Source organism: Trichosurus vulpecula, chromosome 2 (genome assembly GCF_011100635.1).
Source record: "Trichosurus vulpecula isolate mTriVul1 chromosome 2, mTriVul1.pri, whole genome shotgun sequence".
Lineage (NCBI taxonomy): Eukaryota > Metazoa > Chordata > Mammalia > Diprotodontia > Phalangeridae > Trichosurus > Trichosurus vulpecula.
This window is the reverse complement of record NC_050574.1, coordinates 57,180,556-57,195,283: the sequence shown is the minus strand read 5'-3', so window position 1 is coordinate 57,195,283 and position 14,728 is coordinate 57,180,556. Positions and strand designations below refer to the sequence as shown.

Genomic DNA, 14,728 nt, shown 5'->3' with positions numbered 1-14,728 from the left:
TGTTTCTTCCTTTATAAAACTGAGAGATTGGAGTAGGTGATCTCTAAGGGCACCCATAAATAATCGGGCCCTGAGAATAGCACACGAATACCAGCCTGGCCCCAAGGCATAGTTCAGAAAAAATCAAGTCACCCTATCGATCAGAGTGTCTGCAAACAAAAGAAAAATCTTTTTTCCCAGCTCAGAGACGTCCCCTGTACAGTTACAAACAATAGACATCCGGGCACCTAGCCAAGGCTCTGGAGATATTTATAACATGGAGAGGGTGGGAGTCCCTAATAAGCTGGTGTGTGTTTTTTCCCACCTCTTCCCTCTCTCCTACCCAGAGCCCTGAGCTGTTCCCCACTCAAGAGGCCAGGCTGACTTGTCTTGGGCCCTGGCTCCTCCTCAGCCGCACAGAGGGAAGGCCTTGTTGGAGCCCCTGGTCAGGGGAAGGACAGCTGCAGGGAGCCAAGGTGGTGGAATTCCTGGGCGGCTCCCCTTTCCCCTTGAGCTGATGCAATCTCTGGGTTCTGTCCGGCTTGGAAGCTGCAATCTGGTGGACCGAGCTGCTCCAGGATTCTGCCCCTGGACCAAAGAGGTAAGTGACCTCTTCTCGGCCCTTTAAATGGGCTCCTCCAAAGCCTACAGCATTTGCAAAGATGCTGATGGGTGACAGCCCCCTAGACCTCTGCTACGGGGCTTGCTGCTGACGTTCTCCTTCTCCCCTCCCCTCCCCCGCACTTCCGACCCCCCAGGTCTGGGCTATTCTGGCCCTCCGCCTTAAAAGGGGCTTAGCCTCCCTCTCCCTCTCCCTTGTTCCCTTCTCACATCCTTCTGCCCTCCTTTTCGGTATGATTCTTCCCTAGCATCCTCCTCCCACCGCCCACTTTCCATAGGATTCCTTCTCACCCCCTACCCCCTCTGTAGAACTTGCTCTTTCTTCCCACTTCTTCTCTCTGCAGTACTCTACCTGCCCACTCCACACTCCTCTCGGTGGATCTTTCTATACTGCCCCGGCCTCCCAATCTTCTCCCACTCTGTGGGTGGGATTCTCCTCTCCCCAATCTATGGGGCTGTCCCCCCAACTTTTATCATAGCCCACCCCTGCAGGCCTCTCTCTCCCCTTTCCCCACCACCCCCATAGGACTCTTCCCATGCCTCTGTAGGACTTTCTCTTCCCCCTTTCAAGGACTCTTCCACTCAAGAACTTGGAGATTGAGAGATCTGTTCTGGGGGTAATCAGAAAAGGCTCCGTGAAGGAAGAGGGATCTGTGAAGCTTTGAAGGGAAGGGAGGAACTTGGGGGGAGGGGGTTGAGAAGTGGAGTTGGAGAGCCCCTGGAAAGTAGCATGAAAAATTGGGAAAGGGCAGTATGAGAAAGGGGGTCGTTCAGGGTGGCAGAAAATGTAAAGGGAAAAGGTAGGAGATGAGGCTTGAAAGGTAGGTTAGAGCAAGATTGGGAAGTACCTTGAGTGCCACCCAGGAATATATATGTTATCATTTGGTAAGGGATGAGACGCTGAAAGTTTGTCGGTAAGGGAGCGACATCTTTGGAAGGTTACTTGGAAATTAAGTCCTGGAGAGTTTGGATTGGAGATGGGAGAAATTGAAGATGAGAGCCCAATTTGTAGTTTACTAGAGAAGAGCTGAGGGGCTAGAGAGGAAGGAGGGACCAGATGCAGGAGACTCAGGGAGAAAGAACATTATTTGGAAACTGTTTGTGTGGGGCAAAGGAGGGGGAGGAGAGAGGGATGACTGAAAAATGACAAGCACCGGCAACTGGAGGGATGCTGGTGTGCGATCTGGAGGGATTAAGTGGAAGGTCAGGCTCATAGGGGAACATGCAAACAAAACACAAAGAGCAAGGGGACCTCAGAAGTCAGCCAGGAAGATCCCTCCCTTTTATAGATTAAAAAACTGAGTCCCAGAGAGATGGAGTGGGTAACCAGACCTAGCCCAGCAGACTACAGTTCAGTTTTAGACTTATTTTGGGCTGAAGGTGCTGGAGAGAACAGTCTGTTTTCTCTTTCCTCATCTCTGTCTCTTTCCATCTCTCTCTTCCTCTGTCTCTCTCTCCCCCTCCATCTCTCTGTGTCTCCCTATCTCTGTCTCTATATCTTTTTGTCTCTGTCTCCATCTCTTGTCTCTCTCCCCATCTCTGCCTCCATCTCCTTTTGTCTGTCTCCATCTCTTGTCTCTCATCTCTGACTCTCTCCGTCTGTCTCTCTCCCTCCTCCTATCTCTGTCTCTCTGTGTATACCTGTCTCTCTCCCTCCATCTCTGTCTCTCCCCATGTCTCTGTCTCTCTCTCCTCTCCCTCCTGCCATCTGTCTCTCCCCATCTCTTTCCCTCCCTCCATCTGTCTCTCTGTGTATGCCTCTCTCTCTCCCTCCCTCCCTCTGTCTGTCCCCCTCCCTCTCTCCATCACCCTCCCTCCCTCCATCTCTCTCTCCCTTCCCTCCATCTTTCTCTCTCGGTCTCTCTCCCTCTCTCCCCCTCCTTCCATTTCTGTCTCTCTTTCCATCTCTCTCTCCTTCTGTGTGTGTGTGTGTGTCTCTCCCTCCCTCCATCTCTGTCTCTCTCCCTTCCTCCATCTCTCTCTGTCTCTCCCCATCTCTATCTCTGTGTGTGTGTGTCTCTCCGTCTCGGTCTCTCTCTGCATCTCTCTCCCCTCCCCCCCTCCCGGGACTGGGGTGAAGGTCGAAGGTTTAGGGTTCAAAGAAGCTTTAAGGCCTTCTCGGGGCAAAACCGAGCCCTACGGAAAGGTTAGCTATTATTGTTTCTGCAACGCCGCTCCTCGGGACACCCCCACGCCCCCAAGCCTCGCCCTTCCTGCAGGGCTCCGCCCCTCCAGCTCGCTCTCCCCAAGGCCTCGCCCCGCCCCCAGCATTCACTCTCCTATGAAAGGAAGCTAGGGGGTGGGCTTGACCGCGAAGTGGGGCCTACTGGGAAGTGTAGTCGGAGGTGAGGGCACCGTAAGGGCTGCCGGGATCTGTAGTACGTGGGCGGAGCTTCCAACCCAGCGAGTGGCCTCGGGCTTGGCGGAGCGGGTGAGTGGGCGTTGGCCCGGGTAGCTGTCCCTCTATTCTGCAGTCCCTTCTCTGGGCCGGTGGCTGGGAACCTGGGACTGGCTTGGGTAAGGCGGCTTGCCCGCCGTCGTGCTATAGGTACATGGCCTAGGGTGACTAAGCCCGGGCAGAACGTGAGGAAAGCTTCGGCGCCATAGGGCGTCCAGAAGCTAAAGCAGCTCAGGCTAGAAGCCATCCAACTAGAACCTGTCCCTTAGCAGCGCTTGGCCTCGGGTTGGCCTTGCCTTACCCCCGGACTACCTTTCCCGTCAGGTCCCGGGGCTCGACGCAGGCGCAGGTTTCATCTTAGGCCGCACTGCTCGAGGAGGATGGGAAAGGCCTTTGATTCGGACTATGATTGGCCGAAATTTCCTGGGTCTCGGTCTCTGATTGGCTGTATCTGGGAGGCGGAAAGGGCGGAGTATTGGGGGACGGCGGCCGAGCGGAGGCGTTGGGAGCCGCCGGGGCGGGCACTGCCCCGAGACCGTCCCAGTCCGGGGCCCTGTGGGAGCCGGAGCCTCCTCCACCTTGGAGGACTTCACTCCGGTACGAGTCCCAGGACGCCCAGGGGCGGGGCTGGCTGCGCTGGCTCTGTCTAGGCGGGGATGTTTGGGCGCTGCCCCCGCCCCGCCCAACCGCGTAACCCCAGGGAGTGGGCCGGGCCTGTTTTTCTGTAGCTCCCAGCTGTCTCCTTGTCTCTACAGCGCTGCCCGTGTCTGCGCGCCCCGGAACAGGACCGGAGCCCCAGTCACCGCCATGGCTGCCACCCTCCTCATGGCCGGCTCCCAGGTAAGCTGCGGACGAGCGGCCCCGAGCCTGGCGAGGTGCAGCGTCCGAGACGGGAGGTCCTGAGACCCGAGGGAGGTCAAGGTTGCGGGGGGCCCTTAGAACCCCGGACGTCAGAGCCGGGAGGGCCCTTAGAACCCGGGACGTCAGAGCCGGGAGGGCACTTAGAACCCCGGACGTCAGAGCCGGGAGGGTCCTTAGAACCCAGGACGTCAGAGCCGGGAGGGTCCTTAGAACCCAGGACGTCAGAGCCGGGAGGGTCCTTAGAACCCAGGACGTCAGAGCCGGGAGGGTCCTTAGAACCCAGGACGTCAGAGCCGGGAGGGTCCTTAGAACCCAGGATGTCAGAGCCGGGAGGGCCCTTAGAACCCAGGATGTCAGAGCTGGGAGGCCTCTTAGGACAGAAAATGTCAGAGTTGGGAGGGTCATTAGGATGGAGAATGTCAGAGCTGGGAGGGCCTTTGGGACACAGAATGTTAGAGCTGGCAAGGCTTTAGAACCCAGGATGTCAGAACTGGAGGGGGGGCCTTAGAAAACAGAATGTCAGAGCTGGGGCGACCCTTAGAACACAGGATGTTAGAGCTAGGAGGGCTTTAGAACCCAGGATGTCAGAGCTGGGAGGGCCCTTAGAACAGAGAGTGTCAGAGTTGAGAGGGCTCTCAGAACAAAGAATGTCAAGAACTGGGAGGGACAGAATGTCAGAGCTATGCGGGATCTCAGAACAAGAAATGTAAGAACAGGAGGGGATAAGGTTTGAAATGGCTTTTAGAACATAGACTTACAGCTTGGAGGGACTTTTGAACATAGGATGTCCTTATAGGACATCGGATATCCTACCTAAGATGTTCTAGAAAGGTCCCTTTGGACCGAAGACTAACAGGGCTAGACAGAGCCATTTAATTTAGCTTTAGTTTACAGATGAGGAAACTGGAGATCCAGAGTGGGAAAGTGACATGCTTGTACTCTATAAGTAAGTTAGTGACTCAGCTGAGGCTAAAACCTGTCTTCTGCCTCCCCATGCCATGGTTCTGTGTCCCGCAGCAGACCTTCCTACTCTGGATTTTGTACCATTATGTCCGTCCATCAAGGGCATTCATTGCCTGGTAATCTTCCAGACATTGGTTACCACAGGTCTGGTATCAGCCCGTGGATGATGATGATTTCTTCACAGGTTATTTCCTTATTGTATTACTGTATCCTTCCTGTTGGCTTTTGGCTATACTGTACACATGTCCTATCTGCTCCAGTTATCAATTATTTTCTACACATATCATGGTATTGTCCTTTAGGTAGCTGGTAACAGTGGAGTCTTTCATTTCAGGGGCCTATGACGTTTGAAGATATGGCTATGTATCTTACTAGGGAAGAATGGAGGCCTCTCGACCCAACACAGAGGGACCTTTACCGGGACGTTATGCAGGAGAATTATGGAAATGTGGTCTCCTTAGGTAAGAATTCTTACTTTGTTCCATTTCCAAGTTTGTAGCCGTAGGACTTTTGAGCTGAAAGAGACTCTAGAGCTCACCTTGTCTACCATATCATTATCATGAGGTGAGGAAACAGGCTTAGGGAGAACAAATGACCCACATTGAGTTTGGTACAGCTGGGACTCTGCCCAGGTTCTCTGACTTCTAAGTTCATTATCCTGGCTACCTCTCTGATTCTGACCCATCTCCTCTCCCAGAGCTGGGTACATTATGTGACCTGCTCCTGTGGACTCACAGACCTTTGAGGGTCTGAATGAGAAGGAATTGCTTCTAGGCATTCCACAATGTTCAGATTGTTGTGCCATCAGTCACTTCCTGTTCCCACAAGGTTCTTTTACAGATCAATGACCAACTATAATCCTAATAGTTTGAATGAATGTAACACTTTAAAGTTTTCAAAATGTTTTCTTTTCTCACATTCTTGTGAAGTCTATAGTAGTATTAAGCTTGTCTCTGTTTTACACATGTGGATATTAAGAATCTGAGGAAAAGTGATTTACCCAATGTCCCACAACTGGTAAATCTCAGCACCAAAACATGAAACTCAGTTTTCTGACCCCAAATCACAGGCACTTTCCATGACAGTACAATGCATCAGAGTTTGTTTTACATAGTAGTGAGGACCACAATATACATACTCTAATGAACAGCATCCCTCTTTTTTTTAATACTGGAAGGTAAATGTCTTTTTCTACAAGGAAGCCTATGTTCAGAACCGTTATCACCAAGGACAAATCCAGAAGGATTCACAGCATTTACTTTCTCCTTGTTGCTGCTCCAGAAAATCAGAATGGACCCAGTATACCTCTTATCTAGAGCCATCTCCAGGCTTGAAGACTTATAGAATCTTTATTATTTATAGAAATCTTTGGCAGGTGGAAGGGGTAGGAAAGATTCTTCAGTGGAATCGTGGACTAAACTACCTGAGAAAGAGGAACATTCACTGGGCTTTTTGTTTCACAACAGGATTTCTATGTAAAGCACCCTTTTTGCCTTGGATACTTTGATTGTGACCTTTCAATAGTCACTCATTCCATAAATCTCTTCCTCATAAAATCATTCATAATTAAATGGAAACAGGCTCATCAACTCTTAGTGACGTAAAGGACCTTAGAGATCATTTGGTCCAATTTTTTCATTTTTACAGATGAGGATGTTGAGGCCCAGAGAGAGAATGTTATTTGCTTGAGGTTACAGAGAGTCATCAGAGCCTTGACTAAAATGTAGATTTTTCCTAGCTCTCTGATTCATCAGTCTTTTCACTGTACTTTTTCCTTTCCTAGTGATAATAGTTGACATAGAGTGTTTAGATTTGCAAAGTGCTCTGTGTTTATTATTTGACTCTCATAATAGCTCTATGAGGAAAATATAAGTATTTCTCCCATTTTATAAATGCATAAACTGAGGCTCAGTGAGGTGGTGACTTCTCCAGCATCACACAAATTAGTGGATGTCAGACATTTGATTTGAAACCAAGTCTTTCCTGACTCCAAGCCCAGTGCATTTTTGATGAGATCACATAGCCTGTGTGAAGACCTTAAAGTGTGGAGGGACATAGCAATGGAGATTCTTGGCCAGTTTTAGGAGCCTATCAGATGGTTGGTGTGAGAACAAGGAAAAGACCTGGTGAAGTCAGCAAGAGAAACATTTGAGAAAGGTTACCAGTCTCTCCAGACTCTAGAAGAGTCTTGGGATAGTGACTGTGTATTTGGTATAATCTTTATGGCCGCTTGGTAGTGAATAGGCCAGTGTTGTGAGAGTTGCCATACTTTTCCCCATGTGACTTCCCTGCCCTTATCTCCTTTTCATAAACTTATTTTAAAAAAATAAACTGGGAAGGGGCAGGTAATCTTTGACACCCATTTTCCATGGCCTTAGGTTTGATTTACTTCTAAGAGAAGTTAACTGACAACAAAAGAATCTACTTCCTTCCCTGCATGGCTAGTTCAACACATAATTGATCTTCAATAAATACTCACTGATTGTGACATGAGAATGTTCCAAACTTAAAGCATAAAATATGTAAAACATTAACCGTTATGTTTCGGATCCTAAGAATCTTAACTTTGTTTTTCTTTAACTGATTCTTTCCTTCCTAGCATGGGGACTGTATGATATCTACCTTTTCTTTTATTTCAGATTTTGATATCAGGAGTGAGAATGAGGCCAATCCAAAGGTGATATCTGAAGACGTAGAATTTGGGAACATATCTGGAAGGCCTATTGAGAGTGATCCCCAGAATCCTGAGTGTGAAGACAGCTTTGAAAGTGGGGACAAGTCAGAAGGACAGTGGGGAGATTTAACTGGGGATGAGTGGGTAAACTATCCTCTTCAACAAGTTACAGATCTCCTTGTCCACAAAGAAGTCCATGGAGATATAAGATTCCATATATGCTCTCAGTGTGGAAAGACTTTCAATCAAATCTCAGACCTGAATCGACATCAGAGAACTCATACTGGAGAGAGACCCTATAAATGTTATGACTGTGGAAAAAGCTTTAGCCGAAGCTCCCATCTCATTCAGCATCAGAGAACACACACTGGGGAGAAGCCCTATGATTGCAGTGAATGTGGGAAAAGCTTTGGTCGAAGTTCACACCTCATTCAGCACCAGACAATTCATACTGGAGAGAAACCCCACAAATGTAATGAATGTGGCAAAAGTTTCTGTCGGGTCTCACACCTTATTCAGCACCAGAGGACCCATAGTGGAGAGAAGCCTTATGAATGTGAGGAGTGTGGGAAAAGCTTCAGCCGCAGCTCTCACCTGGCTCAGCACCAGAGGACACATACTGGTGAGAAGCCTTATGAATGTAATGAATGTGGGAGAAGCTTCAGCGAAAGATCAGATCTCATCAAGCACTACAGAGTCCACACAGGAGAAAGGCCCTACAAATGTGATGAATGTGGAAAAAACTTTAGTCAGAATTCAGATCTCATTCGCCATCGGAGAGCCCATACAGGAGAGAAACCATATAGATGTAATGAATGTGGGGAAAATTTCAGCCGGATCTCTCACTTAGTTCAGCACCAGAGAACCCACACTGGTGAAAAGCCCTATGAATGCAATGAGTGTGGAAAAAGCTTTAGCCGGAGTTCCCACCTCATTACACATCAGAAAATTCACACTGGAGAGAAGCCCTATGAATGTAATGAATGTTGGAGAAGCTTTGGTGAGAGATCAGATCTTATTAAACACCAGAGAACCCATACTGGAGAAAAGCCCTATGAATGTGTGGAATGTGGAAAAGGTTTTACCCAGAGCTCAAACCTTATCACACATCAGCGAGTTCATACTGGAGAGAAACCATATGAATGCACCGAATGTGACAAAAGTTTCAGTCGAAGTTCAGCTCTTATTAAACATAAGAGAGTTCATACAGACTGAGTCCCTTACTTATGATTTTATGGGAATAATTTTGGCAAAGAACAGAGAATTTTAAATTAGTGAGCTCCCTTTGAATCAAGCTCCTTTCACTATATTGAATTTTCTAGTTATGAGTCATAATTTAAATTTATAAGAAGATGAAGTCATTTGGATATCTGATCTAAGGCTCTGGCATCTTGATTTCTTCTGCCTTAGAAATAAATCATAATCCTTTTTAATTCAACATTAATGAATTGCTCAGCTAAAAGTATGAACCAAGTGACTGAAGATCTGCAGTCCCAGGAAGAAATACTGGCCACTGGCTGTTTGGACCAGGGACTGCAGTGATGATGTTCTAGCAGCTCTTTATCTTACTTCCCTGGCCCACACTTGTTCTTGGAGGAAAGTGTGGGATTGTAATAGTTGGTGAGCTACCTTAGAAGAAGGCAATCAGGAATTCTCCGAACTACAATGCCTATACAAGCCTTGTTAATTCACATACCCATCGTATCCTACCAAGGGCTTTGTTCTTGAGTTGCCTGTGTATCCATAAGTAGTTTTTCCTCTGCTTTCCTGCAAGCAGGACTCTGCACAGTGGATGCAGTCGTTACAGCATTTATCTTTCTTGTTTTCATTTCTATTTATTCATTGTAATATTTTAGCTTTTGTTAAAACACTTTTAAGAAAAAAAAAGATCAAAAGGGAAAATGAGCAGTGGGGTTTGGGAAAGATGATCTCTTTCCTGCTCCCAGTGAGTGACTGGCAAGATTTGCTTGGTGTTATTATCACCATTAATCAGAATTTACTAATTATCTTTTGGGATGGCTGTAGGGTGTAGTTGTGGGGGCATCATCTTCAAGGAAGACAGGGCAGTGGAATGTAACCACAGCCACAGTGAGACATGAAAATGGACCTTTGAGGAAAGAGGAAGGAAGGTGGCTGCTTTTTCATCTCCTCCACCCTTTAAGATTCCTGACTGTTGTGAGGAGCCTGGATTCCAAGTGTCTTCAGTACTAACTAGGATTTGATAAGGGATGGTTTCCAGTACTTCTCTTCTTACATAAGGCCTTATAGGCATACCATCAACCCCATATGTGCTTGTGGTTCTACAAGACAATTGCAACTGTCAGGATTACACAGTGTCAGCGTGGTTTGAAATGAACATGCTTTTGTGTGATGGAAGTCTGAATTTAACTCACAGGGGTGAGAAATGGATTTTTAAAAAACACTGGTGCCCTGGGACTCACTCATGTAAGAGGCTAGCATATACTTGTTTGTGTAACTAGATTGTTGTGGGGTTGACTACCTGAACAGATTGATACAGTACTGTAATTGAAAACACAGCCAGGAAGCTGGACACTGTTCTGGTAGAGAAGAACAGGTATATCAGGGCAGGGCTTTTTATGTGTTACTGTTTTTTAAATGAAAAACAAATAACAGATGGATAGAAGAATTCCAGAACAGGTGGTTTGAGTTCCCCTCTCTCAGGGTAAGATTTAAGAGCCATTCCTAAATCTCAGGCATGGCACTGGGGGAGAGGTAGGAACTAGGAAAAGGAGAAATTTGGATTCTTTCCAGGAATCCCCGTAACTTCTTATGTTGTTTTGTATCGTGACCGTCGTACTGTTTTTTTAAAAAAAAAAAACGACAAAACTTTCTGTTCTATCTATTTGGAGTATTCTAGGGGCAAGTAAGCCTTTTGGGAATGTGATGCTCAACTAAATCATTGTGACCTTGAGCTTTATGGGCCTGGGGATTCTATTGCTTTCTATGAAACTTGACCTCCAGACCAAACCACAAGGACTACAGCCACACACACAACACATGTTTCTTTAGGTTGCCTAGCTTCATTAAGTATAAGTTCCTAAAGGTCAAGAATCACATTTTATGGTTTTCTTTTTTTTCAAGAATCACCTAGATTGTTTGGGGTGCCACTCAAGTATTTTAATTCCTCTGGGAGATCTCTGTTCCAACACTAAAGTCTTATACATTTTGTCCCATATCAGTGTTCCTGATAATTGTAATGAAAATCAAGAGTTCTAACCCTTGAGATCATTTTGGGGGTGGCCAGAATCTCCACTTCTCCATCTTTCCTGCTGCTGTGCCAGCTTCTTGCTGGAAGGCTCCAGTCATTGCTTCATAATTTGTGCATGCCTGCTGGTGAGGTTTTGGTTTTGGGGGGAGGGGTGGGGCAAGGAATGAAGAGGACAGGCCACTCAAACTCTGTCCCCTACCACCACCTCCCTCTGCCAGGTGCTGCTCCCACCGTTGTCATCCTGTGCTTTCTTGAGTAGAAGTTTCGCATTAAAATTCTTCCATGGCTACTTCTGCATGCCCTGTGCCCCCAGGCTCCTGACTGCCTCTGCCCACACTCTGAACACTTTGTGCCTGTTTTCTCTAGTTGTGGAGAATGAGTGAGCCAGTAAGTAGGGCAGTTTTTGCTTTTAAGGTATTGGTAAAAAGTTATCCTAGTGTTTATCTACATTTGTATTCTAACAATATAATGGAAAATATACTTTTTAAATGCAGATGTTGAAAATCATTTTAGTAACTCAGCCTTGGTTAGTATTCTCTGCTTCAAATATATTAAAGCTCAGCACGAACACATCCAGGTGTTAGGAACTTAAAAGATCGGAGCTGGAAGGGACCTTAGAGGCTGTGTGGTCCAAAGCGCTCATTCTACATGAGGAAACTGAGGACTAAGTAGATGAAGTGATTTGTCCAAGCTCGCACAGCCAGTTAGGAGCAGATCCAGGATTTGGAGTAAGGACCTTCGCTGCCAGATCTGGTGCTCTTAGTAATACACTAGGCTGTCTGCTCTTCCATAGGTGCAATAGGAACACTAGTTTTGTGGAGATTCCAGAGAATAGTGTCTTTGGATGAATTGCTTTTTAAACTTTGAAAACTCTCTCTATTGCCTTTTCTCAGGCAGCTGCAAAACCTGGTAAGATTCTATGAAGGCTGTGCTGGTGGCAAAATCAACTGGAAGAGTTGGGTGTAGGTGATTCACCTTTTTGGGAGAGGGGAGGGAAATGATCAAATTTGCAAAAGAAAGGTGTTAACTGCTTCAGGAAGATGCGTTGGAGTACCAGCCTCCAACACTAAAACCCAGGATGTCTGCAACTAGGACCCCTGAACACTAAGACTGAGATGGTTCATGCAAGCAGGAAGGGCACTGTGCACCGCGCCCCCCTCCCCAAGATAGGCAGGCAGAAGATAATGCCCATCCCCAGCTGTGCAACACCAGGGGCTTGACATTTTCAAAGTATTTTTAAAAATTAAAGTTGTCATATGAAACTTCTTGTTCTCTTGCTTTTTGGGGGGATAGGGGATAGGAAAGAAAATGTATGTTTGACTCCCAGGTTGACAGTATGGTTTAGTTCTTTGAAAAAGACCTATCAACACAGGAGCCTCCATGTAGAGCTGATACGGACCATGGAGCTGATCTAATCCAACCTTCTCATTTTGTCCATGCAGAAAACGAGACCTAAGGTCACAATGTCTCGAACTTTAAATGTCATTCAGACCCAGGCTTTTGGATTCCAAATACAGAAAACCAGAGAGCTAGTCATTTCACCAAAGTATATTTAATAATACTTCTCTTTCTTATTAGTATCCCCATATTACAAATGGGGAAAGAGACTGGTCTGCCAACAATCTACGTTACTGATCACAAGACACATCAGATGGAGGTATTTGATTTCCTGGCCTCCATGACTGCATTAAAAAGTTGGACCCCCACTCTTCTCTCCAGAATTAAAATGCTTTGATTCTAGTAGAGAGGAAGTGAAGAGAGCCTGGGGGAGGGAGGATAGCTAATTAAGAGCCTGCAGCCAAAACTTATTCGATGTGTTAATTTTGGGTTGGTAGTAGTCATTACTTGTAAATGTTATGGGTTAGGAGCCTGCATTCACTCTAATCCATCTAGCCTTTAGAGCCCCATTTACTGTAGAGATGTCGTAATTGGCTAATGGTACCCTAGAGGTAGGAAAAGGGGAGTGTAGCTCTCAAAGGCTTTTTCCCTAGCCCAGAGAGAAACTGGGTTATTCTTACATGCCCAAAGCATGTGGAGGAATTTACTTAGAAGCTCAGTTAACCTCTACCACTGCATATGACGCTCAGCAGGGTTGGCCCTTGGCATATATTGCCGTACTTGGTGTTTTTGTTTTTGAAAGGTTTTAGTGTCAACACTGGGAAAGAAAATCAACAGAAACCATCTTGCTCTACAGACCTGGAAGAGTCCTTAAGGGATCATTAAGTCCAATGCCTTCATTTTGCAAATGAGTTGAAGCCTAGAGAGGGAAAGTAATTTGTCCAAAGTCACACAGCTAGTAAATGAAAAAGCAAGAGGTTGAACCTGAATCTGATTCTTAAGTTTCATAACTGGTCCAGCAGTTTCTCTTTTTTTTTTTTTTTTGAAGGAAGGGGGTAGGAGTGGGGGCCTGGGTCAGACCTGGATTTTATCCATGTAGGGAACCACCTCTCCCAATACAAATCAGTAACTGCCATGGAGTGGTTAAGTGACTTTTCCAGGGTCAGTCAGTCAGGAAACGTTAAGTACCTACTATGTGCCAGGCACTGTGCTGAGAGCTAAGGATCACAAAGCCAGACTCTGTCAGCAACATGAACATCTAGCTAATTTTAGCATGATACTGCCCACACCAGGCTGCCTTACATGACTAACATTTACATCTATGTGGCACTGTAAGCCATTCATCAGACTCCTGAGGCTGAAAGGTCATACAACTGGTGACAGGGATGGTCTGGGACTCAGGTGTATGGATCTGCAGAAACTTTTAGACCAGACCTGCCCAACTTGGCAGTAGGTGGGGACCAAAATTAAAATGGGCTAAACTTCTTTGGGTGGCAGATAGGTTTTTAGTGGCTCACTTTCCAAGTAAAGGTAACGAGTCAGACTGACCATGGTTGGTAGCCACGGGTCATGTGGCAAATAGGAGAGAGTGCGCAGTGGCCAGCTGCCCCAGAAATCCTTTGGTGGGCAGCAAGCGGCCTGGGCCGTATGTTGTGCAGGACTGTTTCAGATAGATTGGCTCTTTACTAGCACCACCTTGCCAAATAAAAGAACAACAACAAAATAAAAACCCCTGAAAATGTGCTTATTGCTATAAAAATTATATGCATATCCATATTTATAGGCATTTACTTTTCTGAAATGAGCTGGGTACTGTGTTAAGTGTTGGGGGCAGGGTTGAAGGAAGGAGGGAGGTGACAGAGGCACAAAATGGATCCACTGAGTCCCTTGTCTTCAAGGAGTTTACGCAAAGCCAGGAATGGGTATGGACAGATTCCCTTCCCCATTTCCATCCCCCACCTCCTCCTGGGGCCTTCTAATTCCAAGGCCTGACCAGTGCTTTTTCTGCTACTAGAATGGAATTTTGCAATATTTAGCATTTATTATAAACTTACTGAAACTAAGATTTTAGGACTCCAGTATATTGTTTACTGAAAATACGATTTTAGGAATCTAGTATGTTGGGCTACGGCAGGGATACCTAAGATAATATAGCAGAAAACCTGTGGGTAAAATATCCTCCAATCATCAAGAAGATGACCTCGGAGAGGCAATAACAATCATATTTTGATAGTAGATTAAGTTCTAGAAATCTTTTTTCCTCATAAAGAGCCTGGTTTTTTTTTTTCTTTCCAGAGATACCACACCATCCTTGGTTCTTTTTAGATCTCTCTGGCCACTCATCCCATCTTTGCTAATTGATCAACCGTTCCTTCCCTCTACTAATTCTGATGGCCTCTTCTTAGTGCTCAGCCTCCTTGACCACAGCAGCTTCTGACACTGTTGACTACCCAGAGTCCTTGCTTGGTTTCTGTGACTTCATTCTCTCCTACTTGTCTAATCTCTCCTTTTCTGGGCTGCTGTCCACCCACCATCTCCTCAATGTGGGTGAGCCTCCAGGCTAGCCCTGGACCCTCTCCTCACTGGTCCTTTGAGAACTCTTCTGCCTACACAGACTCAAGTAGTACCTCTATAGAAACTACTCCTAAATCTGCGTATCTCCTAA

The 14,728-nt window shown here is 46.4% G+C and overlaps 1 protein-coding gene across 1 annotated transcript; it reads left to right on the top strand.

The window, feature by feature from the left end:
* The first annotated feature begins 501 nt into the window (after nt 1-501).
* Nucleotides 502-11,987, top strand: ZNF436 (zinc finger protein 436). The gene is made up of 4 exons (XM_036746129.1): nt 502-580; nt 3,754-3,838; nt 5,157-5,283; nt 7,462-11,987. The coding sequence occupies exons 2-4, from the start codon at nt 3,806-3,808 to the stop codon at nt 8,709-8,711; spliced, it is 1,410 nt and encodes a 469-aa protein (XP_036602024.1). The 5' UTR covers nt 502-580; nt 3,754-3,805; the 3' UTR covers nt 8,712-11,987.
* The last annotated feature ends 2,741 nt before the right edge of the window (nt 11,988-14,728 follow it).